Here is a 27,799-nt window from a genome sequence, read left to right on the forward strand (position 1 = left end):
TCAAACAAAACACAAACATGACATAAATATATGTTATATGTTGTGCAAACACAAATATTTTTAATAACATATTACCAATATGTTCGTGTACATTTTAAATCGATTTTTAATGTATTTTTTTTTTAATACCACCCATGATATATATCACTAAAATATCTAAACATTTTTATCAAATATTAATTATTGCATAAAATGTATTCCAAGTTTCTCAATTTTAAATTGCTAGCCACCCTTATGACTTACTATACCAACATCTCAATCTTTTAAATATTCTGTTTTTTAAATAGGATTTTTTATTGAAATTTATGTTAACACTCATATCCATTGAAATAACAATCCAATTAAGAATATCATCCAATTAATTAAATTTTTCATAAATATTTAAATGTGTCCAAATATTTACACCAATTTCATAAATTTTTGTGTGTATACCCGTACACCCTATATGCCCAGCATCCCACTACTAAAACGTTTAAACATCTATCATCTATACCCGGACACACTATTCTCTGACCTATATTTTAATGCAGTTAAAGGTGCGATAATGAATGACCTGATATTTTACACAAATAGAACAGCTAAATGGCGCAATGCCTTCACAAGGATGCTTGCCATAAAAGCTATGAAAAACATCCCTCATGGCACAAAAATAATGACCACACCATCAAAAAGATGCAGAGCTGAACTATGCAATACCATATATAAATCTGGAATTGTGTTGATACAAGCAGCAAACAAAGAACTAGAGAAGTTTGACAAGATATTCCAAACGGTAAAAGAATCACTAGAGGGCCCAAGATACCAACTACACCTGACCCCACCAGTAGACACTCCTGACAGCAACGATATTACTATCAGAGGCGCCAATAGAACTAGGGGCCACCATGCTCAAATCTCTAATTCGGGAAATATATTTGAAATAGAAATGACAGTACCTGAGAACGAGACAGAAAGAACAAAGAGGTCTACTTGTCAGGCGAACAAAGAACAGGACCAGCTCCAAAGAGAAGAGTCGTCGTCGCTTCCAAACAATGAGACCTCACACATGAAGTTCAAGTTATAGTTTGGCATTTATATAGCGCACTACTCACCCATAGGGTCTCAAGGCGCTTGGAAAGGTGGGAAATTACTTATCAAAAATACAGGTTTTGAGTTGTTTTCTGAAAGAGAGGTGGTTTTGAGTAAGGTGGAGGTGGCTGGGGAGGGAGTTCCAGGTTTTGGCCGCTAGGTAAGAGAAGGATCTTCCCCCCATGGTGGACCTGTGGATGCGTGGTATTGTGGCGAGGGCTTGATTGGATGATCGAAGTTTGCGGGTGGGGGGTGTAAAACGAAAGACGCGTGTTGAGGCATTCGGGTCCTAGATTGTATAGGGCTTTGTGTGCGTGGGTGATGAGACGGAACGTTATTCTCTTGTTGACGGGAAGCCAGTGGAGGTCTTTCAGGTGATTAGAGATGTGAGCTCTGCGGGGGACATCTAGAATGAGTCTGTCTGAGGCGTTTTGGATACGTTGGAGTTTTTTCTGTAGTTTGGCTGTGGTTCCGGCATACAGGGTGTTTCCGTAATCTAGACGGCTTGTGACCAGTGCGTGGGTAACCGTCTTTCTGGTTTCGGTGGGGATCCAACGGAAGACTTTTTTGAGCATACGTAGGATGTTGAAGCATGAGGAAGAGACGGCGTTGACTTGTTTGGTCATTGATAGGGAGGAGTCTAGGATGAAGCCCAGATTACGTGCGTGGTCCGTAGGTGTGGGGGCGCTTCCTAGGGCCGGAGGCCACCATGAGTTATCCCAGGCTGAGGGGGATGATCCTAATATGAGGACTTCTGTTTTATCCGAGTTGAGTTTTAGGCGGCTGTTTCTCATCCATTCGGCCACTTCTTTCATCCCTTTGTGTAGATTGGTTTTGGCTGTGTTTGGGTCTTTGGTGAGGGAGAGGATCAGCTGGTTGTCGTCTGCGTAGGAGATGATGTTGAGGTTGTGTTGTCGAGCAATGGATGCGAGGGGACTCATGTAGACGTTGAAGAGTGTGGTACTAAGTGAAGAACCTTGTGGTACGCCGCAGATGACTTCGGTGGCCTCTGAACTGAAAGGGGGGAGGCGGACTCTTTGCGTTCTTCCGGCGAGCGTGTAAGCCACATGTATTTAAAATGACACAATGTAGTAGGGTATGCTATAGAATGTGTTGCAGTTGGAAATCAAGCTCTATCTAGTATGGATCATGACTGATGACACAATATACGTGACTCATTTTGCAAAAAATGGAGGCAAATTTTATAAAACATGCGTTTAATCACTGAATGATTCTCACCACTTCTAAGCATGGCACAGGCATGACAATGACCACAGGGCAGTGGCATGATGGTAACTGTATGCTGCACTCAGAATTATGGATCCAGATTGTATGGTTTTAGAATTATGGGCCACAACGTAAGGCATATTTTTTCACACATGTGACGTTATTGAAAAACATAATACATTCAACTTCACATTTTGTAGCCAAAAGTATAAAGTGTTCTTCAACACACATGAAAGTGAAAAATAAAAACTTTTCCTGAAGATTACACTTGATTTGTATCTTGTCCCTATAAGCCACAAATATGAGAGTTACCACTATAAAGTGTAGATGTCTTAGCTACATACTGTGATTGAAATTAGGTCAGTACCTCATATGGTTCAAGATTTATAGTGCACCACATACTATGTAATATATCCTATCCATTTCAATGGGTGACCAGATGGCCGCAAATTAAAAATCGCCTCGTATGGATTCAAATTGCTTTGTATGCACCTTGTGTGTGAGCCACATGCATATAAAATGGGACACTGTAGTAGGCTATGTTATAGAATGTGATGCAGTTGGAAATCAAGCTCTATCTAATATGGATCTTGACTGATGACATAACATACGTGACACATTTTGCAAAAGCTGGAGGAATTTTTTTTAAAATATGTGTTTAATCGCTGAAAGATTCACACCACTTTGAAGCTTTCCACATGCATGAAAATGAACACAGGACAGTGGCATCATGTTAGCTTAATGCTGCACTTCCAATTATGGATCCAGATTGTATGGTTTTAGAAGTATGGGACAAAATGTAAGGCATACTTTTTCGTACATGCGACGGTATTGAAAAACGTCATACATTCAACCTCATATTTTGACAACTTTACAATACGCCACACACATAATAATTCACATGGGTAAGATGCACATCACTAGGAACAAAGTGCTGTTTAAATTATGTCTCTATAATGTACAGACTATGAATTATAGCCAAAAGTATAAAGTGTTCTACAACACACATGAAAGTGAAAAATAAAAACTTACCTGAAGGTTACACTTGATTTGTACCTTGTCCCTATAAGCCACAACCATGAGAGTTACCACTATGAATTGTAAATGTCTTAGCTACATACTGCAATTGAAATTAAGTCAGTACATCATATGCTTCAAGAAATAGAGTGCACTACATCCTCTGTAGTATATCCTATCCATTTCAAAGGGTGACCAGATGGCCGCAAATTAAAAATTGCCTCGTATGGATTCAAATTGCTTTGTATGACTGTTTGCAGGTCCCTGTAGCCACCAGGACCCCATAATATATCTCAGATGATATAACAAGAGTGGCTAGGGCTCATTTCCAGCCTCCAGGTACGTCTGACTCTTATTTGTGACATTTCGAGGTGGTTGGGATCAAACTCATTTTTCCCAATATAGGCCATAGAGCTCAGAGTCACATCACATTGAGCTCAGAGTCACATCAAATTTCTAGTTCTGGACCTAAGGACCCCTTAGTATACCTCAGATGACATACCAGGAGTGTCTAAGACCCATTTCTGGCCTCCAGGGATGACTTTTTGAAGTTTTGGGGTTTAAGGGGGCATAGTCACTTCTTCCATCCAGGCTACGTTGCTCAAAATCGGGTACGATGTCAGGTTCTTCCCTTGGCTGGAAGCTGAAAAAAAAACTTCAGATAATAGCAAAGGTAGATAGATCAAATGAAAGCATCAGATCTGAGCTTTCTAACAAGTATATTTAGGTCCTGGGTACTCACAAAGTGACTGTGATATCCATTCTGAGCTATTTGGAAAATTAGCAAATCTTGTCAAAAAAACTTTTTTTGACGATTTTTGCTAATTTTCGGTATCAACCCTCATGACTGTTTTCGGGTCCCTGTAGCCACCAGGACCCCATAATATATCTCAGATGATATAACAAGAGTGGCTAGGGCTCATTTCCAGCCTCCAGGTACATGTCTGACTCCTATTTGTGACATTTCGAGGTGTTTGGGGTCAAACTCATTTTTTCCATTATAGGCCATATAGCTCAGAGTCACATCACATTGAGCTCAGAGTCACATCAAATTTCTAGTTCTGGACCTAAGGACCCCTTAGTATACCTCAGATGACATACCAGGAGTGTCTAAGACCCATTTCTGGCCTCCAGGGATGACTTTTTGAAGTTTTGGGGTTTAAGGGGGCAAAGTCACTTCTTCCATCCAGCCTAAGGTGCTCAAAATCGGGTACAATGTCAGGTTTTTCCCATGGCTGGAAGCTGAAAAAAAAACTTCAGATAATAGCAAAGGTAGATAGATCAAATGAAAGCATCAGATCTGAGCTTTCTAACAAGTATATTTAGGTCCTGGGTACTCACAAAGTGACTGTGATATCCATTCTGAGCTATTTGGAAAATTAGCAAATCTTGTCAAAAAAACTTTTTTTGACGATTTTTGCTAATTTTCGGTATCAACCCTCATGACTGTTTTCAGGTCCCTGTAGCCACCAGGACCCCATAATATATCTCAGATTATATAACAAGAGTGGCTAGGGCTCATTTCCAGCCTCCAGGTACATGTCTGACTCCTATTTGTGACATTTTGAGGTGTTTGGTGTCAAATTCATTTTTTTCCATTATAGCTCCTAGATATCAGAGTCACATCAGATTTCTAGTTCTGGACCCAAGAAGACCATAGTATACCTCAGATGACATACCAAGAGTGTCTAAGACCCATTTCTGGCCTCCAGGGGTGACTTTTTGAAGTTTTTGGGTTTAAGGGGGCAAAGTGACTTTTTCCACCCAGCCCAATGTTCTCAAAATCGGGTACGATATCAGGTGTTTCCCTTGGTTGGTAGCGGAAAAAAAACTTTATATAATATCAAAGTTATATATATCACATGAAAGCATCAGAGCTGACCTTTCTAACACGTGTATTCATATCTTGCGCACTCAAACAGTGTCTCTGATATCCATTCTGAGCTATTTGGAAAATTAGCAAATCTTGTAAAAAAAAATTTTGGGACGATTTTTGCTAATTTTCAGTATCAACCCACCTGACTGTTTTTGGGTCCCTGTGGCCACCAGGACCCTATATTATATCTCAGGTGATATAGCAAGAGTGTCTAGGGCTCATTTCCAGCCTCCAGGTACATGTCTGAGTCCTATTTCAGACATTTTGAGGTGTTTGGTGTCAAATTCATTTTTTCCATTATAGGCCCTAGATATCAGAGTCACATCACATTTCTAGTTCTGGACCCAAGAACACCATAGTATACCTCAGATGACATACCAAGAGTGTCTAAGACCCATTCATTTCTGGCCTCCAGGGGTGACTTTTTGAAGTTTTTGGGTTTAAGGGGGCAAAGTCACTTTTTCCACCCGAGGTCGTGGAACTCGGAGCTGGGTAAAAGTTTAGCTTGAGTGCCCTCCCCATGGAGGTCAAAAATGTTATTGCATCAAAATCATTTAAAAACTATATAGGTGTAATTGTAGTGCCCTGAATGTTATATGGCTGCATTTGCACCGTTCTAGGTATTTACAAAATGAATTTCTAACGCTTTTGAAGTCTCCATGAAGTGAAAAATGACTAAGTCCAAAAACTTCACTGGTGCATCAAAGTGGTCAAAAAAGGTCAACATTGGGTTAAAATTAACAAAACATAGTGCTGCGGTGGTCCAATAGCAGGCTAAAGACATAATGAATGACACAGAATGAACAGTTTTACTAAACACTTTGAAAATTCGATTTTCAATTTCAGGGGGACAAGGTCATGGAACTCCGAGCTGGGTAAAAGTTCAGCTTAAGGGCCCTCCCCATGGAGGTCAAAAATGTTATTACATCAAAATCTTTTAAAAACTATATAGGTGTAATTGCAGTGTCCTGAATGCTATGTAACTGCATTTGCACTGTTTTGTGTGCCTCCAAAATGAATTTCTAACACTTTGAAGTCCCCATGAAGTGAAAAATGACGAAGTACAAAGACATCATTGGTGCATGAAAGTGTTTAAAAACGGTCACAAATGCATAAAAATGAAAAAAACAAAGTGCTACACTGGCCCAATAGCAAGCTAAACACACAATGAATGACCCAGAATGAATATATTTACAAATTACTTGGAAAATGCTATTTTAAATTTCAGGGGGACGAGGTCACAGAAGTCATGGAACTCCGAGCGGGGTAAAAGTTCAAACTTTCCACCCCTCATGGAGGTCAACATTTTTAATTCATCAAAATCATTTAAAAACTATATAGGTGTGATTGGAGTGTCCTGATTGCTATATAGGTGCATTTGCACTGTCCTGTGTGCCTCCAAAGTGACTTTCTAACACTTTTGAAATCTCCATGAAGCAAAAAGTGACTAAGTCCAAAGGCCATTTGGAGCATCAAAGTGTTCAAAAACGGTCAAAAATGGATAAAAACGAAAAAAAACAAGTGCTACAGTGGCCCAATAGCATGCTAAACACACAATGAATGACACAGAATGAATAGTTGTACACATTACTTTGAAAATGCAATTTTAAATTTCAGGGGGACAAGGTCACGAAAGTCATGGAACTCCGAGCGGGGTAAAAGTTCAACCTTTTCCCCCTTATGGAGGTCAAAATTTTAATACATCAAAATCATTTAAAAACTATATAGGTGTGATGGCAGTGTCTTGGATACATCCCACATGAATTTTAAACACATTAGGAGCATCTCTGATCAAAATAACCATAAAAATCCCAAAGCTGCATCAGTGCTTCAAAGTGCTCCAAAACGGTCAAAAATGGACGAAAATGAAAAATATTCTCCATATTTGAGTTTTTATAACATTCCTTAGATAATGTATATCTTGAATTAGTTTTAAATCCTTTTATTAAAAAGTTTCTTTTCTATGCTGCACTGGTGCAACGCCTCAAGTCTGAGAAGCTGCACCAGTGCAGCCGAAGCAGCACTGGTGCAGCCGAAGCAGCACTGGTGCAACAAGAGTCAAGCCTTTGACCAATCCGAGAAAAAAAAAGGTGTTTTTTTCCCTGGGCCCCTCCCCCAAACGAAAACACATTGACCTGAAGCCTAAGTGTATTCTGAGTCATAAAAAGTTTATTAGATGAAAAAATATTGTACGGGCACTTTTTTGCACAAAAAGTCACTTTTTGGCACTTTTTTGAGAGAAATAAAATAGTTCGCAGATTTTTTTTAAATCGACCGAATTAAAAAAAAATGCTCTTGTTGGATGGCTTTGGACATAAGGCCGCATAAACAAAAGGAATTTTTCAAATATCTGTTTTTCTCACTTTTTTATTGCTGTTTGAAATTTCTGACTTGACTTTTTGCATCATTGGTGATGCATGTGTTTAACATTGAGCTTGGGAAAATTGAAAAAAAATAGACTTTGGGGATTGTTTACTAGGGCAAGTGATACATCAAATTAAGACTCATATTAAACTGAACCTCAAGCTGAAAAAAAAAACAAAATAGCATTTACGATCACTTTTTTATAAGCGACTTTAACAATTGTTTTTTTAGCTATATTAAAAAACAAGGTAACGCCGTAAATTTTAGAAAAGAGATTTTTTCAAAGTAAAACATAGGTGTGACCTGCCTTCACATTAGGCTTCATAAACAAAAGAAAAAACATCTCTATGTGTTATATTCACTTTTTAATAACACATTTTCGTTTTAGGCACAAGCAAAAAGCAGCATTGGTGATGCATGTGTTTTTCAATGGGGTTTTTTAAAGTCTACCAAAATACGGTTTACCAATACATTTTCATTATTTTCTCTTTGGTATCTCATTATGCACATGTTAATAAACAGGTTCATGCATTATTAGCTAAATAGCATAAAAACACACTGAATTATTAACAATAATCTTTGAGATTTGGGTGACCAGATGGCCGGAAATCGAAAATCGCCTCGTATGGATTCAACTTCCATTTCGTGCACTTTCTATGTGGGCCACATGCATAAGAATTGGTACAATAATGCATACAAATCTTAGCTAGAATCTGCAATTGAAATTAAGTCTTTACCTTATATGCTTCAAGAATTATAGGGCACATTCTGCTATGTATAATATCCTATCCATTTCAATGGGACGACCAGATGGCCGCAAATTGAAAATCGCGTCGTATGGATTCATATTGCGTTGTATGTACCTTACGTGTAAGCCACATGCATTTAAAATGACACAATGTAGTAGGGTATGCTATAGAATGTGTTGCAGTTGGAAATCAAGCTCTATCTAGTATGGATCATGACTGATGACACAATATACGTGACTCATTTTGCAAAAAATGGAGGCAAATTTTATAAAACATGCGTTTAATCACTGAATGATTCTCACCACTTCTAAGCATGGCACAGGCATGACAATGACCACAGGGCAGTGGCATGATGGTAACTGTATGCTGCACTCAGAATTATGGATCCAGATTGTATGGTTTCAGAATTATGGGCCACAACGTAAGGCATATTTTTTCACACATGTGACGTTATTGAAAAACATCATACATTCAACTTCACATTTTGTAGCCAAAAGCATAAAGTGTTCTTCAACACACATGAAAGTGAAAAATAAAAACTTTTCCTGAAGATTACACTTGATTTGTACCTTGTCCCTATAAGCCACAAATATGAGAGTTACCACTATAAAGTGTAGATGTCTTAGCTACATACTGTGATTGAAATTAGGTCGGTACCTCATATGATTCAAGATTTATAGTGCACCACATACTATGTAATATATCCTATCCATTTCAATGGGTGACCAGATGGCCGCAAATTAAAAATCGCCTCGTATGGATTCAAATTGCTTTGTATGCACCTTGTGTGTGAGCCACATGCATATAAAATGGCACACTGTAGTAGGCTATGGTATAGAATGTGTTGCAGTTGGAAATCAAGCTCTATCTAATATGGATCTTGACTGATGACATAACATATTTGACACATTTTGCAAAAGCTGAAGGAATTTTTTTAAAAATATGTGTTTAATCGCTGAAAGATTCACACCACTTTGAAGCTTTCCACATGCATGAAAATGAACACAGGACAGTGGCATCATGTTAGCTTAATGCTGCACTTCCAATTATGGATCCAGATTGTATGGTTTTAGAAGTATGGGACAAAATGTAAGGCATACTTTTTCGTACATGCGACGGTATTGAAAAACGTCATACATTCAACCTCAAGTTTTGAAAATTTTACAATACGCCACACACATAATAATTCACATGGGTAAGATGCACATCACTAGGAACAAAGTGCTGTTTAAATTATGTCTCTATAATGTACAGACTATGAATTATAGCCAAAAGTATAAAGTGTTCTACAACACACATGAAAGTGAAAAATAAAAACGTACCTGAAGGTTACACTTGATTTGTACCTTGTCCCTATAAGCCACAACCATGAGAGTTACCACTATGAATTGTAAATGTCTTAGCTACATACTGCAATTGAAATTAAGTCAGTACATCATATGCTTCAAGAAATAGAGTGCACTACATCCTCTGTAGTATATCCTATCCATTTCAAAGGGTGACCAGATGGCCGCAAATTAAAAATTGCCTCGTATGGATTCAAATTGCTTTGTATGACTGTTTTCAGGTCCCTGTAGCCACCAGGACCCCATAATATATCTCAGATGATATAACAAGAGTGGCTAGGGCTCATTTCCAGCCTCCAGGTACATGTCTGACTCTTATTTGTGACATTTCGAGGTGTTTGGGATCAAACTCATTTTTCCCAATATAGGCCATAGAGCTCAGAGTCACATCACATTGAGCTCAGAGTCACATCAAATTTCTAGTTCTGGACCTAAGGACCCCTTAGTATACCTAAGATGACATACCAGGAGTGTCTAAGACCCATTTCTGGCCTCCAGGGATGACTTTTTGAAGTTTTGGGGTTTAAGGGGGCATAGTCACTTCTTCCATCCAGGCTACGTTGCTCAAAATCGGGTACGATGTCAGGTTCTTCCCTTGGCTGGAAGCTGAAAAAAAAACTTCAGATAATAGCAAAGGTAGATAGATCAAATGAAAGCATCAGATCTGAGCTTTCTAACCAGTATATTTAGGTCATGGGTACTCACAAAGTGACTGTGATATCCATTCTGAGCTATTTGGAAAATTAGCAAATCTTGTCAAAAAAACTTTTTTTGACGATTTTTGCTAATTTTCGGTATCAACCCTCATGACTGTTTTCGGGTCCCTGTAGCCACCAGGACCCCATAATATATCTCAGATGATATAACAAGAGTGGCTAGGGCTCATTTCCAGCCTCCAGGTACATGTCTGACTCCTATTTGTGACATTTCGAGGTGTTTGGGGTCAAACTCATTTTTTCCATTATAGGCCATATAGCTCAGAGTCACATCACATTGAGCTCAGAGTCACATCAAATTTCTAGTCACCTACCTGTTGTCTGCTTTTAGTGTTTACAGTGTCAGGCAGTGTTACTTGTCTGAGGGTAGAGTATGTAGTGTCTGGGCAGTGCTTCATGTTGTCGGAGGGTAGTGGTGGTGACCCTTGACCCTGCTCACAGGGCCGATAGCTCCACACACCGCACGGCTCCCCGGTGTGACCAGGACTCCTGCCCTTCACCGCTGCTGCCGCGAGTTCGCCGGTGCACCCGTATTCCTGAGTATTGTTGTTGACTGCACCCAGTGTTTTACTTGCATTGTTGCCAGTATATTTTGTGTTTCTCCGTGACTGTTTTTCCTGCTTCTGTGCCCCCCCCGCTCCCCGCTTCCCACCGCCGCTCCCCTGCGGCCCCGTCCCTTTTCCATCTGTGCCACGCTCCCTCTGTCGCCCATTGGCCACCCCGCTTCCACCTCCCAGCTGCTCCTCCCTCCCACTTGGCCATTTATGGAGGACGCCGCGCGGAAGCGCAGCGGACGCGTTAAAGGCAAGCCCGTCTGCGCCCGTCCGCGCCTGGACCGCGCCCAGCGCCAGAACCCCTGGCCCCCGCCGACACCAGGACACCCGACTAAGATACGACACCGCCGCCCTCATCGCACTCAACACCGGACGACCAACCACCTGCTACCAAGCCACCCCAAAGCGCACCCACGGACCCTTCACCTGTCAAGCCTGCAAATTCACCTGCCTTCGACCCCGCACTCCGCCCGCCAAACCAAACACCAACAACAACCACCTTAAGTGCATCCTCCTCAACACCCACTCCATTCACAAGCACGCCATCGAACTCTGGGACCTCCTCGACACATCAGCACCAGACGTCGGTTTCCTCACGGAAACCTGGATGAACGCCTCCTCAGCCCCGACATCGCCATAGCCATCCCAGACGGCTACAAAATCACCCGGAAGGACCGCACCAACAAAACGGGAGGAGTCGCCGCCATCATCTACAGGAACACCATCAACGTCACGACCAACGCCGAAGACATCGTCCCCACCGCTGAACACCTACACTTCCAAATCCACACCAACCCCCAGACCACCCTCAGAGGAACGCTCATCTACAGACCCCCAGGCCCACGCACACAATCCAGCTAAATCATCGCAGGCTTCATCAGTCCGCACGCCCTAGCCTCACCAGAATACATCCTCCTAAGAGACCTGAACTTTCACCTGGAAAAAAACAATGACAACGCCACCTCCACGCTGCTAGACAACCTCGCCAACCTCGTACTCAAGCAACTGGTGGATACCCCCACCCACCTCGCCGGCCACACGCTCGACGCCATCTTCTCCGCCAGTAACCACGTTGCCTTCAACCACTCCACCGGACTACACTGGACTGACCACAGCTGCGTACACTTCATCTTCAAGAAGAATACATCTCACCACCTTGCGCATCGGATCCCCAGCAGATGCTGGAGCAAAATCACCACAGACCAGCTAACCACATCGCTGAGCCAGAACCCACCAGCCGACACCAATCTACCCGACACCAACAACGCAGCCCACTCAGTGGATCACCAACTGCGCCAACGACCTCGCTCCACTGAAGAACTCCCAAGGCAAGACCGGCAACAGAAAACCCCCATGGTTCACAGATGCCCTCAAAGCCGCAAAGAAATCTTGCCAAACACTCGAAAAGACCTGGCGCCACGAACAGACAACAGAAAACATGACAACCCTCAAAAACGCCACCCGCAAATACCACCAGCAGATCCGGGCCACCAAGAGGACATCGTTCAAAGAGCGACTGGACAACAACACCCAAAACAGCAAGCAGCTCTTCAGCATCGTCAAAGAGCTCTCCAACCCCAACGCCAGCAACAACAACATCACCCCGTCACAAGATCTCTGCAACGCCCTCGCCACGTTCTTCCACCGCAAGATCGCAGATATACACGACAGCTTCGGACCCCAATCTCCACCTCCGGACACCAAACCAGCGACCCCACCACCACCCTCAGCGTATGGTCCCCCATCAGCAGTAAAGACACCATCCACGTCATGAACTCCATCCACTCCGGCTCTCCCTCCGACCCATGCCCCCATTACATCTTCAACAAAGCCGACACCATCATCGCACCCCACCTTCGGAACGTCGTAAACAGCTCCTTCGCGTCAGCCACCTTCCCAGAGAGCTGGAAACACGCAGAAATCAACGCCCTTCTGAAGAAACCCACAGCGGACCCGAAAAGACCTCAAAAACTTCCGCCCCATCTCTCTTCTCCCCTTCCCGGCTAAAGTCATCGAGAAGACAATCAACAAACAGCTGACCGCATTCCTCGAGGCAAACAACTCGCTCAACCCTTCCCAGTCCGGATTGCGATCCAACCACAGCACCAAGACCGCCCTCATCGCAGCCACAGACGACATCAGAACCCTGATGGACAACGGAGAAACAGCCGCTCTCATCCTCCTAGACCTCTCAGCAGCCTTTGACACCGTCTGCCACCGCACCCTAATAGACCACCTCGACAACACTGGAATCCAAGGAAAGGCCCTGGAATGGATCACCTTGTTCCTCTCTGGCAGAACCCAGAGAGTCCACCTACCCCCCTTCCACTCCGAGGCCACCGAGATCATCTGCGGCGTACCCCAAGGATCCTCACTCAGCCCAACACTCTTCAATATCTACATGAGCCCCCTCGCCACCATCGCACGCAAACACAAAACATCAACATCATCTCCTACCCCGATGACACCCAACTGATACTCTCCCTCACCAAAGACCCAGCCATCGCCAAAACCAACCTTCAGGAAGGTATGAAAGAGGTAGCGTACTGGATGAAGCACAGCCGTCTGAAGCTCAACTCAGACAAGACGGAGGTCCGCATCCTCGGACAATCCCCATCAGCCTGGGACGACTCCTGGTGGCCCACGGCGCTGGGCACCACACCGACACCCACGAACCACGCTCGCAACCTGGGATTCATCTTGGACTCCTCCCTAACGATGACCAAGCAAGTCAACGCCGTTTCATCCTCATGCTTCAAGACCCTACACATGCTCCGGAAGATCTTCCGATGGATCCCCACCGAAACCAGAAGAACAGTCACCCAGGCCCTCATCACCAGCCGACTGGACTACGGGAACGCCCTTTACGCAGGAACCACGGCCAAACTTCAGAATCGTCTCCAGCGCATACAGAACGCCTCCGCACGACTCATCCTCAACATCCCTCGCCACAGCAACATATCCGCCCACCCGAGAGCCCTCCACTGGCTCCCCGTCAACAAAAGGATCACGTTCAGGCTGCTCACCCATGCACACAAGGCGCTCCACAACAGGGGACCCGAAAACCTCAACAGCCGCCTCTCGTTTTACACCCCCACCCGCCAGCTCCGCTCCACCAGCCTCGCCCTCACCACCGTCCCAAGGATTCGCAGAACCACCACCGGAGGAAGATCATTCTCCAACTGGTAGCGAAAACATGGAACTCCCTCCCCAAACACCTACGACTGACCCAGGACCATCTGACCTTCAGGAAACACCTCACGACCTGGCTCTTCGAGCAGTAGCGGCACCCCCTCTCCCCCCTCAGTGCCTTGAGACCCTCACGGGTGAGAAGCGCGCTTTATAAATGTATTGATTGATTGATTGATAGTGTTTACAGTGTCTGGATGGTGCTATCTGACATCTGTGGGTAGTGTTTACAGTGTGTGGGCAGTGTTGCCTGTTGTCTGAGGGTACTGTTTACAGTGTCTGGGTGGTGCTATCTGAGGTCTGAGGGGAGTGTGCACAGTATCAGGGCAGTGTTGCCTGTTGTCTGATGGTAGTGTTGACCCAATTTTCAGTTGCAAGATCCCACAGCTATCTGAATATATTAAAGGAGGGGGCGGTGCTATTCTCCAGCCAGAACGCGAAGTCTTCTGTAATTAGGAGTGGGTGGAGGTACTCGTCTGTCATAGGGGTGGAGGAATGGTTCATGAAGTTGCCAGCGGCAGTAGCAGGAGAGGATTCTGAGGCTGACATTGGGGCACAGTGTGATTCTGATCTTCACAATCTCCCAGATTTTTTATTTTTTTTAGCGTGAAGTGGGTCATGGAAAGGGTTTCTCCGAGTATTGCTGCTACTACAACCCCATGGTGTTGTTGGTGTGTTTCAAGGAGTATGTCTGAATCATGAGATGCTGCAGCACACGGCACAGGAGTCTAAAAGGCAAGTCTCTAGGATGAGGTGGGTGTGAAGTTTGGGGTTTGCGATAAGGCTGTGTATATCTGGTGCATGCCTCACAGCAGATCTTACAATAAAAAGATTTCAAGAATAACTTTTTTTAATGCTTTCTGTCAGCAGATTACACTTAGTGCTGGACGATTGTAGGATGCTGCTGGCCTTGAGGATCTCACTCAGTTTAGGGTCCCTGGTCACGGTTTGTCATTCATGCTTTTCCAGCAGGGTCTGGTGGTTCGTTGGATGAATGCACCCACTGTAGGGGCCTGTATTTAACCTTATGGTCACAGACTCAAATCCTGGCATGTCCACTCACTCTTTCATCCTTCTGAAGTCGATAAAATGTGTACCAGTGACTTTGATAACAATATAATCTGTTATTCAGCACAATGATGCCCTTCTGGGTGACCTTGTGTTAGAAATGGGGGTCTCTAGTTGGCAATGATTTGCACCTTTGTCCAAAAAGGAACCCTTTAGGATAAGGGGGTACACTACTGAAATAACCCCAGCTCACTTCCTTGGTAGCTTGGCACGAGCGGTCAGGCTTATATCAGAGGCTGTGTGTAAAGCATTAGTACATAACCAACAGTAACAAAGTGAAAACACCACAAAAGGACACCACACCACTTTAGAAAAATATCCAATACTTTATATATTCAAAACAAAAACAAAACAATACAAATCCAACATACAGTTCTTCAAAATATTAACTTTTCAAGAATAACCTAAAAAATACAGTTCCTTGAAGTCTGTAGCTCCGTTTGGTGCTACAGCGGTGCTGAGAACAGAATCCAACAGTTCCGTCCGACTGCATCGGTCATGGGGTCGGCAGACTCGTAAACAGTACCTTTTAGTTGCAGCCGATCACGTTGGTGCGGGAAGGTCATTGCAACCGTTGTGGTTGCAAAGTAAAGAGTAGCTGTGCAGCGTGCGGTGCCCTCAAGATTCGTACGGGCAGCAGCTCGGTGACGATGGTCGTCGATAAGACCAGAGTTGCAGTGCGAGATGCGGCTGTGCCCTCTGCGGTGCCTTCTGGACACGTAGTCGGCGACGAAGTCTGCTGCTTTCCCCCTCTGTGGCAACTGAAACTGCGGTTCCAGAGGTGATACCCAGAGGTAAGTGAAGTCTTTGCTGTCCTGGAGACTTCGTGAACAGGAGGTAAGTTCGGTTTGAAGCTCTTGGAGATACTCAGCACAAGTTTAAGAAAGTTCAGTCCAGTCCTTTTACTGCCCAAAGCAGAAGCAGCAACTGCAGGCCAACCAAACAAAGCAACAACACAGCAAAGGGGCAGTACTCAACCTGCAGTTCTTCCAGCTCTTCTTCTTTGCAGGTTCCTTGATTCCAGCAAATTCTAAAGTTCTGGGGTGTGGGCCCCAATATTTATACTCAGTTCCTCTTTGTTCCCTTGGGCGGAGAGTGTCTGTGCCCAGCCCATACCAGTTCTGTTCTCCCTGGCCCGGCTTCCTGGCAGGAGGTGGAGACAGCATTGTCCAAGAAAGACCAGTCCCAATCAGGTGCAGGGAAATTCCTCCCACTACAATAAATGCAGCCCAGGTCTATTCAGCCCAGCCCTGACTCGTCCATTGAAGGCAGGACACACCTCGACCCCCCCCCCCCCAGTGGCTGTCTGAAGAGAATGCACACCCCCAGCCCCTGTCACTCCAAAGCCAGATAGTCAATCCACAAACTCAGCAGAGGCATACAGGATGGCTAAGCAAGAAAATACCTACTTTCTAATAGTGGTATTTTCAAACACAGAGCATAAAACTCATATTTACTAATCTTTACTCATCTGAGTGCAGGCATACTAAACTCCTTTTCTCTATTTTGTCCCAATGGGAAGATATACTCGTAAAATCTTACAGAGTATTCCCCATTCTATCCTAAGGGACAGATAGCCTTTCAAAAGTGAACAAGCATTTGCAATGCAATAGGTCTCGCATTAGTAAAACTTTGAGCTATTAGCATTGCTGATAATAATGCAACACCAATAACTGAAACATTTAGTAATGCGAGACCTGTTGCATTGCAAATGCTTTTTTATTTCTGGTACGACACGGACCGTATCAGTCTCTACGTCTTAAAGATACTTTTAAATGGTTTGTGTATCCCAAAGAAATCCGGCTCCTATACCATCCTATACCATTATGAGTTAAGCCAACCGAGTCATTTACAGTGCTTAGAAACAATAGAAAGGCGACATATAGTTGAATATATAAACACCTAACTTCCTATAGACGTGTCGTGGGCGGAACTTCCACGCTGCTAACATAAACGAGGTGGACCCGGAAGGTCTCCTTGGAAATGTTCAATAAGCAGCACATTTGGAAATACCAGGTAAATTTCATTTCCCTCCAGAGTACTCCACTGCGCAGTGGACCTTGAAATTCTGACAGGGCTGGTAACACTTGTTACCGACCCAGTCAGCATTACCAGGCCACTGATTATGAGGAACGTAGACTAACTGAGCCGCTTACCCTGCTGACAGTGACAGCACATCTCCAGGAACGTATTCAGACTGTTATACTCCGGTCTGCGATACGAACCTCAGCCCAGAAAGTGAACAATGCTGTAATACCACACTAATGACAAATTATACGCTATCTAATTGCCAAATAACTATAATAAGAACATACACCACTATGAAAAAAAATATTTATGCAATATGCGCTAGGTAGAAAAAGAGGCAAAGAAGGTAATTTAGGTAACATGATTTGGCTACAGAGTACAGACAGGAAGAGTGCGAGGTGTGCTGAGTTCTGTTCCCTTCTCACAGTTGGACATCACTGTCCAGTTTTGGGCATGAGTAACACTGTGCCGGATTGCAAGATTATTGCTGTTCTTTATCGAGACATTAGTCTTGAGCCTCAAACTTGATCTCCCCAGGGCCTTAATTATAGCGCTGGAACAATCATTTGTCTGCTGCGGGTCGCTCGGTGCTTGGAGATGATGGGCTTTCATTTTTCTTTCGAGTGCAATTGGGCCCGTCCTATCCAGTCTGATTGCAAAAAACGCTGAAATGCACAGTACCGACTATCGCAGCTTTATGTAAACGGCGAGGAATTGCCTGGGTGGCTGTTTATGCTGCAGTTCTCGAAGGATGCTGCGTCAGGGCTTAATGGTGCCGGTGGTTGCAAGTGTTGGGCCCAGGCTCTCAGTTTCGGGGCGCGTAATATCTATTTTATCATCAGACTGTTTCCCAGAGAAAGATAGAAAAGGCAGCAAATGAGAGACAAAGGGACAAGAAAGGGAAGAAAAAGAACATGCAAGGTGAGACAAACATAGAGGAAGTGTAGGCGGTGGAAGAAAGAGGCATGACGTCGAATCGGGACTAGGCAGGCCCAGTATTCGGCGTACTGGGTATTTGGCAGCACCGAGGGCGGCCTCTTAAAAAAAGAAAAAAACCTTTTTGCCTCAGCACTTGAAAAAAAATTATGTACAAATTAAACAACGACGCTGTCTAATGAACATTACTGCTGACTTCTCCAAAATCAGTCTCAAGCTGAGATTTCACACTGCGTGTCAAACATAACAGACCCATTCAGACGGGGTACGTGTAGAAGATTTAGCTTTGTTATACCACTTTACCAGGAGCAGGTGTGACCTTGTGACGCAGTTCCCTTTTGAGTCAATATTCCATGTCTGGTGCAAACTGGACTCAACGGGAAGGGGTAACCTTTTGTTTACGAGCGCTATGTGTGATTTGTGTGTTCTTGAATGCTCCCAACATAAAGCTAGTAATTATTTCATCGACGATTGATTGAACAAGGAAGCATCCTCGAGATTACAAAGAGTGAGTCTGTTTCCAAACATCGTCACTTCCGAAGAGACAAGTGGTGAAGCATAAGAGCGAACTTAGCATCTACCAAGTTTCATGTGCTTGCGTCACGTTCTGTATTGAAAACAGCGGGCCCGCTTCGTTTAATTATTTTACAGTGTGTTCTTGCTCCCCGCAACGCTTGATTGGTCTTTGTAGTGAGAAGTACATCTGCTTAAGGCCGTGCGAGTTAAGCACTCCCTATTGCCATCTGTCGCGACTTGCAAGACACAAGATTATGTCTGAGATGGCAATCTCGACTTCTCATCCTTCCGATGCCAATAATTTGAGTCCCATTTAATTCGGCAATCTTACCTTGATGCTGTGCATTGTCTTAGCCATGGCAATGTTTCAAATGTATTTTAAAAACAAGCAACAGCGTTGCAAGCTTTCCTTAGCTTACGTGAACCGAGCTGGTATAGCGTGTGTATCACACCTGTATACTTCCTCATACTCACAATATAGAACAAGTTCTGCCGCTGAGTAGTTTGGGCAGTGTTAGGGGGTGTTATCTGAGTCCGGGGACGCATTGCTGACGAGCTTACTAAAGCCATTGCAGACAAAGGATGTGACCGCGTGCTGCAGGAGACACGAGCTGTGAAAGTGAAAGTGTGGGAGAGCGCGAGAAGACACGCGCGCATTTACAGCATGTGTCTCCTAAAGCGCGTGCGTTCACAGCACGTGTCTCATAAAGCGCGCGGTCACAGCCCTTGTCTGCAATGGGTTTATTAAGCTTGTGCACCTCTCCTGTCCCACTTTGCTACTTACACAGCGACAATAAGTATCGCTGGCAACAGCGCTTCGCGCTGCGATGACCGCTTCGTGCTGCGACGCCAGCGAGACCTCAAAACGAATGACCCTGTAGTTCACCATCAGGACATGTCACACACACCAGGACATGTACTAGTTTTCAAATACACTGTATCTTGCCCAGAGGGGTACCTTGGGCCTACATTAGGGGTGCCTTACATGCAATAAAAGGGAAGGTTAGGGCTTGGCAAGTGGGTGCCCTAGCCAAGTCGATCTGGTAGTCACGACTGAGCGCATATACAGCAGTGGCAGTCACGACTGAGCGCATACACAGCAGTGGCTCGTCAGTGACACCTTTAAAAGGCTGCTGATGTGGGTGGCACAATCAGTGCTGCAGGCCCACCCTCATCATTTGATTTACAGGCCCTGGGCACACACAGTGTACTGTACTACGGACTTACTAGTAAATCAAATATGACAATCATGGAAACACCAATCCATAACACAATTTACAATAGGAGCACTTGCACTTTAACACTGGACAGCAGTGAGAAAGTGCCCAGAGACACTAAACCAGCAAATACTGAGAAAAAAACAGGCGGTCAATGCAAAAAAACAGGGGAAACACACTAAAAGATGCCAGGTCTAACACTGTGCACTTTACACATACACATAGTATGCTTTTCACTACTTCAACAGATTGGCACATAGAATGACAGAGAAGCCATCAGTTTTGGAATTCCATCTACAACAACCAATCACATTGAGGCCCAACATAGCGATAAGGGTTGATGATATCAACAGCACCGGAGTACCCTTTTTGATAGTCTTCACAGAAATCATTGTACATTTAAGCAGGAGGGCTGGTCTGGGTCAGTAATGGGGGCAGCAGGGCTGGTCGGGGGTCAGTAGTGGGGGCAGCAGGGCTGGTCGGGGGTCAGTAGTGGGGGCAGCAGGGCTGGTAGGGGTCAGTAATGGGGCAGCAGGGCTGGTCGGGGGTCAGTGATGGGGGCAGCATGGCTGGTCGGGGTCAGTAATGGGGGCAGCAGGGCTGGTGGGGGGGTCAGGAATGGGGGCAGCAGGGCTGGTGGGGGGTCAGTAATGGGGCATCAGGGCTGGTAGGGGTCAGTAATGGGGGCAGCAGGGCTGGTCGGGTCAGTAATGGGGCAGCAGGGCTGGTGGAGGGTCAGTAGTGACGTCAGCAGGGCTGGTCGGGGGTCAGTAGTGGGGTCAGTAGGGCTGGTGGGGGTCAGTAATGGGTCAGCAGGGCTTATGGGGTCAGTAGTGACGTCAGCAGGGCTGGTGGGGGGTCAGTATTGGGGCCGCAGGGCTGGTCGGTGGTCAGTAATGGGGGCAGCAGGGCTGGTGGGGGTCAGTAACGGGGTCAGCAGGGCTGGTCGGGTCAGTAATGGGGTCAGCAGGGCTGGTGGGGGGTTAGTAATGGGGCAGCAGGGCTGGTGGGGGTCAGTAATGGGGCAGCAGGGCTGATGGGGTCAGTAATGGGGTCAGCAGTGCTGGTGGGGGTCAGTAATGGGGTCAGCAGTGCTGGTGGGGGTCAGTAATGGGGTCAGCAGGGCTGGTTGGGGATCAGTAATGGGGTCAGCAGGGCTGGTTGGGGTCAGTAATGGGGTCAGCAGGGCTGGTCGGGGGTCAGTAATGGGGGCAGCAGGGCTGGTAGGGGTCAGTAATGGGGCAGCAGGGCTGGTCGGGGGTCAGTGATGGGGGCAGCATGGCTGGTCGGGGTCATTAATGGGGGCCGCAGGGCTGGTGGGGGGGTCAGGAATGGGGGCAGCAGGGCTGGTGGGGGGTCAGTAATGGGGCCACGGGCTGGTAGGGGTCAGTAATGGGGCAGCAGGGCTGGTCGGGGTCAGTAATGGGGCAGCAAGGCTGGTGGGGGGTCAGTAGTGACGTCAGCAGGGCAGGTCGGGGGTCAGTAGTGGGGTCACTAGCGCTGGTGGGGGGTCAGTAATGGGGCAGCAGGGCTGGTGGGGGGTCAGTAATGAGGTCAGTAGGGCTGGTGGGGGGCCAGTAATGGGGTCAGAAGGGCTGGGGGGGTCAGTAGTGACGTCAGCAGGGCTGGTGGGGGTCAGTAATGGGGCAGCAGGGTTGGTGGGGGGTCTGTAATGGGGTCAGCAGTGCTGGTGGGGGTCAATAATGGGTTCAGCAGGGCTGGTGGGGGGTCAGTAATGGGTCAGCAGGGCTGGTGGGGGGTCAGTAATGGGTCAGCAGGGCTGGTCGGGGTCAGTAATGGGGGCAGCAGGGCTGGTGGGGGTCAGTAGTGACGTCAGCAGGGCTGGGGGGTCAGTAGTGACATCAGCAGGGAGGGGGTCAGTAGTGAAGTCAGCAGGGTGGGGGTCAGTAGTGACGTCAGTAGGACTGGTGGGGGTCAGTAATGGGGTCAGCAGGGCTGGTCAGGGGTCAGTAATGGGGTCAGCAGGGCTGGTGGGGGGTCAGTAATGGGTCAGCAGGGCTGGTGGGGTCAGTAGTGATGTCAGCAGGGCTGGTGGGGGGTCAGTAATGGGGTCAGCAGGGCTGGTGGGGGTCAGTAATGGGGTCAGCAGGGCTGGTCAGGGGTCAGCAATGGGGTCAGTAGGGCTGGTGAGGGGTCAGTAATGGGGTCAGCAGGGCTGGTCAGGGGTTAGTAATGGGGTCAGTAGGGCTGGTGGGGGGTCAGTAATGGGGCAGCAGGGTTGTTGGGGGGTCAGTAATGGGGTCAGCAGGGCTGGTGGGGGGTCAGTAATGGGGTCAGCAGGGCTGGTGGGGGTCAGTAATGGGTCAGCAGGGCTGGTGGGGTCAGTAGTGACGTCAGCAGGGCTGGTGGGGGGTCAGTAATGGGGCAGCAGGGCTGGTCAGTGGTCAGTAATGGGGACAGCAGGGCTGGTGGGGGGTCAGTAATGGGGCAGCAGGGCTGGTGGGGGGTCAGTAATGCGGTCAGCAGTGCTGGTGGGGGTCAGTAATGGGGTCGGCAGGGCTGCAGGGCTGGTGGGGGTCAGTAGTGACGTCAGCATGGCTAGTGAGGGTCAGTAGTGGGGTCAGCAGGGCTGGGGGGTCAGTAGTGACGTCAGCAGGGCTGGTGGGGGTGAGTAGTGACGTCAGCAGGGCTGGTGGGGGTCAGTAGTGACGTCAGCAGGGCTGGTGGGGGTGAGTAGTGGGTCAGCAGGGCTGGTGGGGGTGAGTAGTGGGTCAGCAGGGCTGGTGGGGGTCAGTAGTGACGTCAGCAGGGCTGGTGGGGGTCAGTAGTGACATCAGCATGGCTGGTGGGGGTCAGCAGTGACATCAGCAGGGCTGGTGGGGGTCAGTAATGGGGTCAGCAGGGCTGGTGGGGGTCAGTACTGACATCAGCAGGGCTGGTGGGGGTCAGTAGTGACGTCAGCAGGGATGGTGGGGGTCAGTAGTGACGTCAGCAGGGCTGGTGGGGGTCAGTAGTGACGTCAGCAGGGCTGGTGGGGGTGAGTAGTGGGGCCAGCAGGGCTGGTGGGGGTCATTAGTGACGTCAGCAGGGCTGGTGGAGGTCAGTAGTGACATCGGCATGGCTGGTGGGGGTCAGCAGTGACGTCAGCAGGGCTGGTGGGGGTCAGTAATGGGGTCAGCAGGGCTGGTGGGGGTCAGTAGTGACGTCAGCAGGGCTGGTGGGGGTCAGTAGTGACGTCAGCAGGGCTGGTGGGGGTCAGTAATGACGTCAGCAGGGCTGGTGGGGGTCAGTAGTGAAGTCAGTAGTGCTGGGGGGTCAGTGGGGGTCAGTGCTGGGGGGTCAGTGAGGGGTCAGCATGGCTGGTGGGGGTCAGTAGTGACGTCAGCAGGGCTGCTGGGGGGTCAGTAGTGAAGTCAGCAGGGCAGGTGGGGTCAGTAGTGACGTCAGCAGAGCTGGGGGTCAGTAGTGACGTCAGCAGGGCTAGTGGGGGTTAGTAGGCCTGGTGGGGGGTCAGTAATGGGGCAGCAGGGCTGGTGGGGGTCAGTAGTGACGTCAGCATGGCTGGTGGAGGGTCAGTAATGGGGGCAGCAGGGCTGGTGGGGGTCAGTAGTGACGTCAGCATGGCTGGTGGGGGGTCAGTAATGGGGCAGCAGGGCTGGTGGGGGGCAGTAGTGACGTCAGCATGGCTGGTGGGGGGTCAGTAATGGGGGCAGCAGGGCTGGTGGGGGTCAGTAATGGGGGCAGCAGGGCTGGTGAGGGTCAGTAGTGACGTCAGCAGGGCTGGTGGAGGGTCAGTAGTGACGTCAGCATGGCTGGGGGTCAGTAGTGACGTCAGCAGGGATGGGGGGTCATTAGTGACGTCAGTAGGGCTGGTGGGGGTCAGTAGTGACGTCAGCAGGGCTGGTGGGGGTCAGTAATGGGGCAGCAGGGCTGGATGGGGTCAGTAGTGACATCAGCAGGGCTGGTGGGGGTCAGTAGTGACGTCAGCAGGGCTGGTGGGGGTCAATAATGGGGTCAGCAGGGGGACTGGGGGGTCAGTAGTGACGTCAGCAGGGCTGGTGGGGGTCAGTAGTGATGTCAGCAGGGCTGGTGGGGGTCAGTAGTGACGTCAGCAGGACTGGTGGGGGTCAGTAGTGACGTCATCAGGTCTTGGGGGTCATTAGTGACGTCAGTCGGGGGTCAGTGAGAGGCCCTGATCTCCCTCAGACTCACCTCCTCGGTCTCTCCTCTCGGGGGGGGGGGGGGTGGGGTGGATCCCTCCTCTCCTGATCTCCGGCGGGGAAAGCTCCGAGTCCGAGTTGATCCCGAGAGCGGAGGCTCCGGGCGACATTAACCTCCCGACGGGCATGAGCGGGGTCAGTTACTAATATACTGCGCATGCGCTCAGCTTGGTACACTAATGCCTCACGACTTCTTGGCACAGGATCACAGCTTGAATAGAAATCACTGATGGACGTACTACGCATGCGTACTGGACGGTACGGGATTCTAACGTCAGTACTGCGCATGTGCAGCGCAGGTATACTATCCATTCACGATTGTAGGGAGCAACTCCACAATATGTGATACTAATCATGCATAAGTGCACTGCGCATGTGCATTACACGGAATACTATACAATCACGGATCTTGCGCATGCCCACATCTCAAAGGCCGTGCACATTTCTTCTGCGCATGCCCTTGTCTCAGATACCTGCGCATGCCCAGATTGTTGTTACACTCATCACTGTTCTTACGCGTGCTCAGGGACCTCGTGCTTCCGGTTGTTCTGCGCGTGCTCAGATCTCGGAAACACTATTGCACAGTCTATGCTATCTTTGTATGTATGTATTGTATATGTACACGGCGCGGACGTCACCCAGCGGTGCTCAAACGTTTTACAGGAGCGCCTCGCGCCCCGTGGAAGATGCAGCTGTTGTGATGTGGTCAGCACAGCTGTGGGAATGACAGAGGCTGGAAGCGGGTCCAGATAGATCTGAGTCTGCTCGTCTCTTTTTTCCTCGAGCCTCCAGGCCCACAGTATGTTGAAGTGGCCGCTTGGGACCTCGGGTAATCGGGAGTGTTTGGACTGAGCGCAGGGGCAGCCCTGCCAAGGTCACGCATCCGGCGTTAGACTCACGCATGTTCACGCTGGTGACTGCCTGACTGTACTAACATGCATCAGCCTGCCTGTATCGTGCTCTTGACCCCGGCACGAGGCGCTCTCTATTCGCTCAGCTGCACAGTATTGCCTGCTCATCCTGGCCTGCGCTGGGTCAACAGCCTGCTGCCTCGCTTGCAAGTGACTGTTTACACTGCAGGGCCTCATAAAGGCATGTTGGTGCCTGCAGGTGAATCAATGATTCTAGCTGAGCTTGAGGGCGTCTGTGTCACAAACAATTCCAGGTCCTGCAGCCAGCACCCCCTTGGATCAGGGAGCCCGCGCCTTCCCTGTTGTTGTTTTACGACAGGGCGTCCACCCAGCTGTTACTACGCGGGATCAGACTGACCACTAACAGGCGGCAGCTTTCTGGTAACTTGCCGTGCCCGCCCAAGGCAGAGTGGTACAGTAAAGTCCATGCGCTGCACTGGTGACCACCAGCATTGAGAAGGTCATGGGTCACGCTGAAGTGTGGCAAAGAGTTTCTTTTTGCAGGCAGGATGTTTTCATGAAAGTAATCCTGCAGCCCCACGCCTGAGCAGCTCCCAGCACTGGCAGACAGACTCCCATGCGCTCTCTAGCGGTGGGAGGCCTTTGGTACCCATGCACTTTTCACGTGTCCATTCATTCATTCATTCATGCCCGCTAGGGTCCGTCCCAGTGGAATCTGAAATCAAAACAGATTCACCCACACTTGGCACGTGTGTCCTTTGTCTCACTGCAGACAGGATATTTTTAAATTCTACAGCTGAGCACCCCCAGGGGGCCGCACTCATGTTGTTATTCTTGAACTAGACAAGAGCATCATTTTCTGCATCTGCTGATCAAATAAATCGCTCAGCAAGTCCCAAGATGAAGCTGCTTAAGAGTGCAACGTATGTGCATGGTGTGTAGGTATCCCATGTATTATTGCGGCTTCTGCAGGAACACACCCTATAGAGAATCGAACACTTTCAATTTACATGGGACGCTCCCATTTCGTTCAAGCTAAAATAAGAGCTTTAAATGGTCCGGTACTCACAGGTACTGAGTACCGGCACTTCTTAGTTTTATCTCTTTGAGTACCGGCACTTCTTAGTTTTATCACTCTGAGTACCAGCACTTCTTAGTTTTTATCACTCTGAGTAGCGACACTTCTTAGTTTTTATCACTCTGAGTGCTGGCACTTCTTAGTTTTATCACTCTGAGTACCGGCACTTCTTAATTTTATCACTCTGAGTACCGGCACTTCTTAGTGTTATCACTCTGAGTACCAGCACTTCTTAGTTTTTATCACTCTGAGTAGCGGCACTTCTTAGTTTTTATCACTATGAGTGCCGGCACTTCTTAGTTTTATCACTCTGAGTGCCGGCACTTCTTAGTTTTATCACTCTGAGTAACAGCACTTCTCTTCTGCTGAGAAGAGTACTGGTACTCATGAAACGCTGGTGCTGGCGGCCTCTCTGACAGCTAAGGCACTTCTGTAGACCTGAGCCGAGCCCCCGCTGAACTATTCAGCTTGGGCTCATTCGCATACCGTCCGGGTGTTCACCATCATGCTGTGTTGCAAACACAGAAATCGAGGCAGCCCGGTGACAGCGCTATCAAGAAAGCCATGGGGTAACAAGGCTCAAATGGCTCGAATTCCACCTGACTCTTTTGTGTAAGTGTCTGCTTATGTGTATCTGCTTGCCTGTGTTTGTTTTTGTGTGAGTGAAATATGAGAGAAAGGGGAGCGAATAGAGACACTCTTGGAAAAGATATTAAAGGAAATGTGTGGAATGCTTGTGTGTGCACGTCTGCTTGTTTTTTTCTGTGTCGCTCGAGAATATATAGCATTGTGCCACGCAACAGCAATTAACAGTATTGATGTTGCAAATATTACAAAACAAGGAAATGCACACACAAAATAAACAGTATTAATGCTGTAATTGCCAGGAACGATGTTACGTATTTTTCAGCTTCAGGCAGGTACAAGGGCAAACCTCTTAGCATTCCATGAAATATGCCCTTTACTGAAGACAGTCTTAAATATCTAGTGAAATTTGAGACTGCGGATACCGTAATGCATAAATGGACTTTACCTCTAACAGTTTGGGCAGCCAATGCACCCCAAGTCTCACAGCAGAACAGAAACGAGGACAATTATTCTGAAACTATTTTATTAGTTTTCTTTTTGAAGTGTCCAGTGTTGACAAAATAGCAAGGCACCATCTTACTGCCTCTTTCTTTGCAACAAGCAGTCCACTATAAGTGTAATTAAAAACAGGATACAATTCCAGCTCTCAACGTGCTTTGTCTAGTATTATGCAGGATAAATTACAATAACAGGCAAATATCACAAAAGAACTCGGAGGAACTCATTGTGATTGCTGAGCAGCAAAGAAAGAGGCAGGCAAGATGGTGTCTCTCACTTTTGATGGTTTTGATCCAGTGAAAAAGTAAATTGACAAGTTTTCAGAAAGCTTATGTGTTGCTAAAAAAAAACAGAACAGGCTGAAAGTGCATATTTGACAATAACCTGGATACATTTGTCCTTTATTTTACGTGCAGGCAGTGCGTCACTCAATAAACCCTTGTTTAGCAAAGACCAAAAGAACAACGCTCCCATGTTTTTAGCCCTTTACTACACTAGATTATTACTGCTGCTTAACTGCTGCCATTTCTAAATGAGTTATAGTTATTTACTATATAATTAAGTGTCCAAGAATATTTCCACTCAGATGGTGGTATGCTCAGTCATATACAGATATTTAAAAAACTTCCAGCTATGAGATATTATCTCAATCTACAATATTTATCAACTGGGTGTTGTAAAATAACATAAAAAATATGCTATATGCACAAT

General features: G+C 47.1%; 1 protein-coding gene across 1 annotated transcript in view; it reads right to left on the bottom strand.

Annotated features, from left to right (window-relative positions):
• Positions 1-24,198, bottom strand: part of LOC144807245 (phospholipase A2 inhibitor and Ly6/PLAUR domain-containing protein-like) — a 104,055-nt gene extending 79,857 nt beyond the window's left edge. Inside the window, exon 1 of the mRNA XM_078673099.1 lies at positions 24,045-24,198. Coding sequence (XP_078529225.1) covers positions 24,045-24,180 — 136 coding nt within the window. The 5' untranslated portion in view covers positions 24,181-24,198. The remainder of the gene's footprint in view (positions 1-24,044) is intronic.
• Between the last annotated feature and the right edge of the window lie 3,601 nt (positions 24,199-27,799).

Source organism: Lissotriton helveticus, chromosome 1_2 (genome assembly GCF_964261635.1).
Source record: "Lissotriton helveticus chromosome 1_2, aLisHel1.1, whole genome shotgun sequence".
NCBI classification, from domain to species: domain Eukaryota; kingdom Metazoa; phylum Chordata; class Amphibia; order Caudata; family Salamandridae; genus Lissotriton; species Lissotriton helveticus.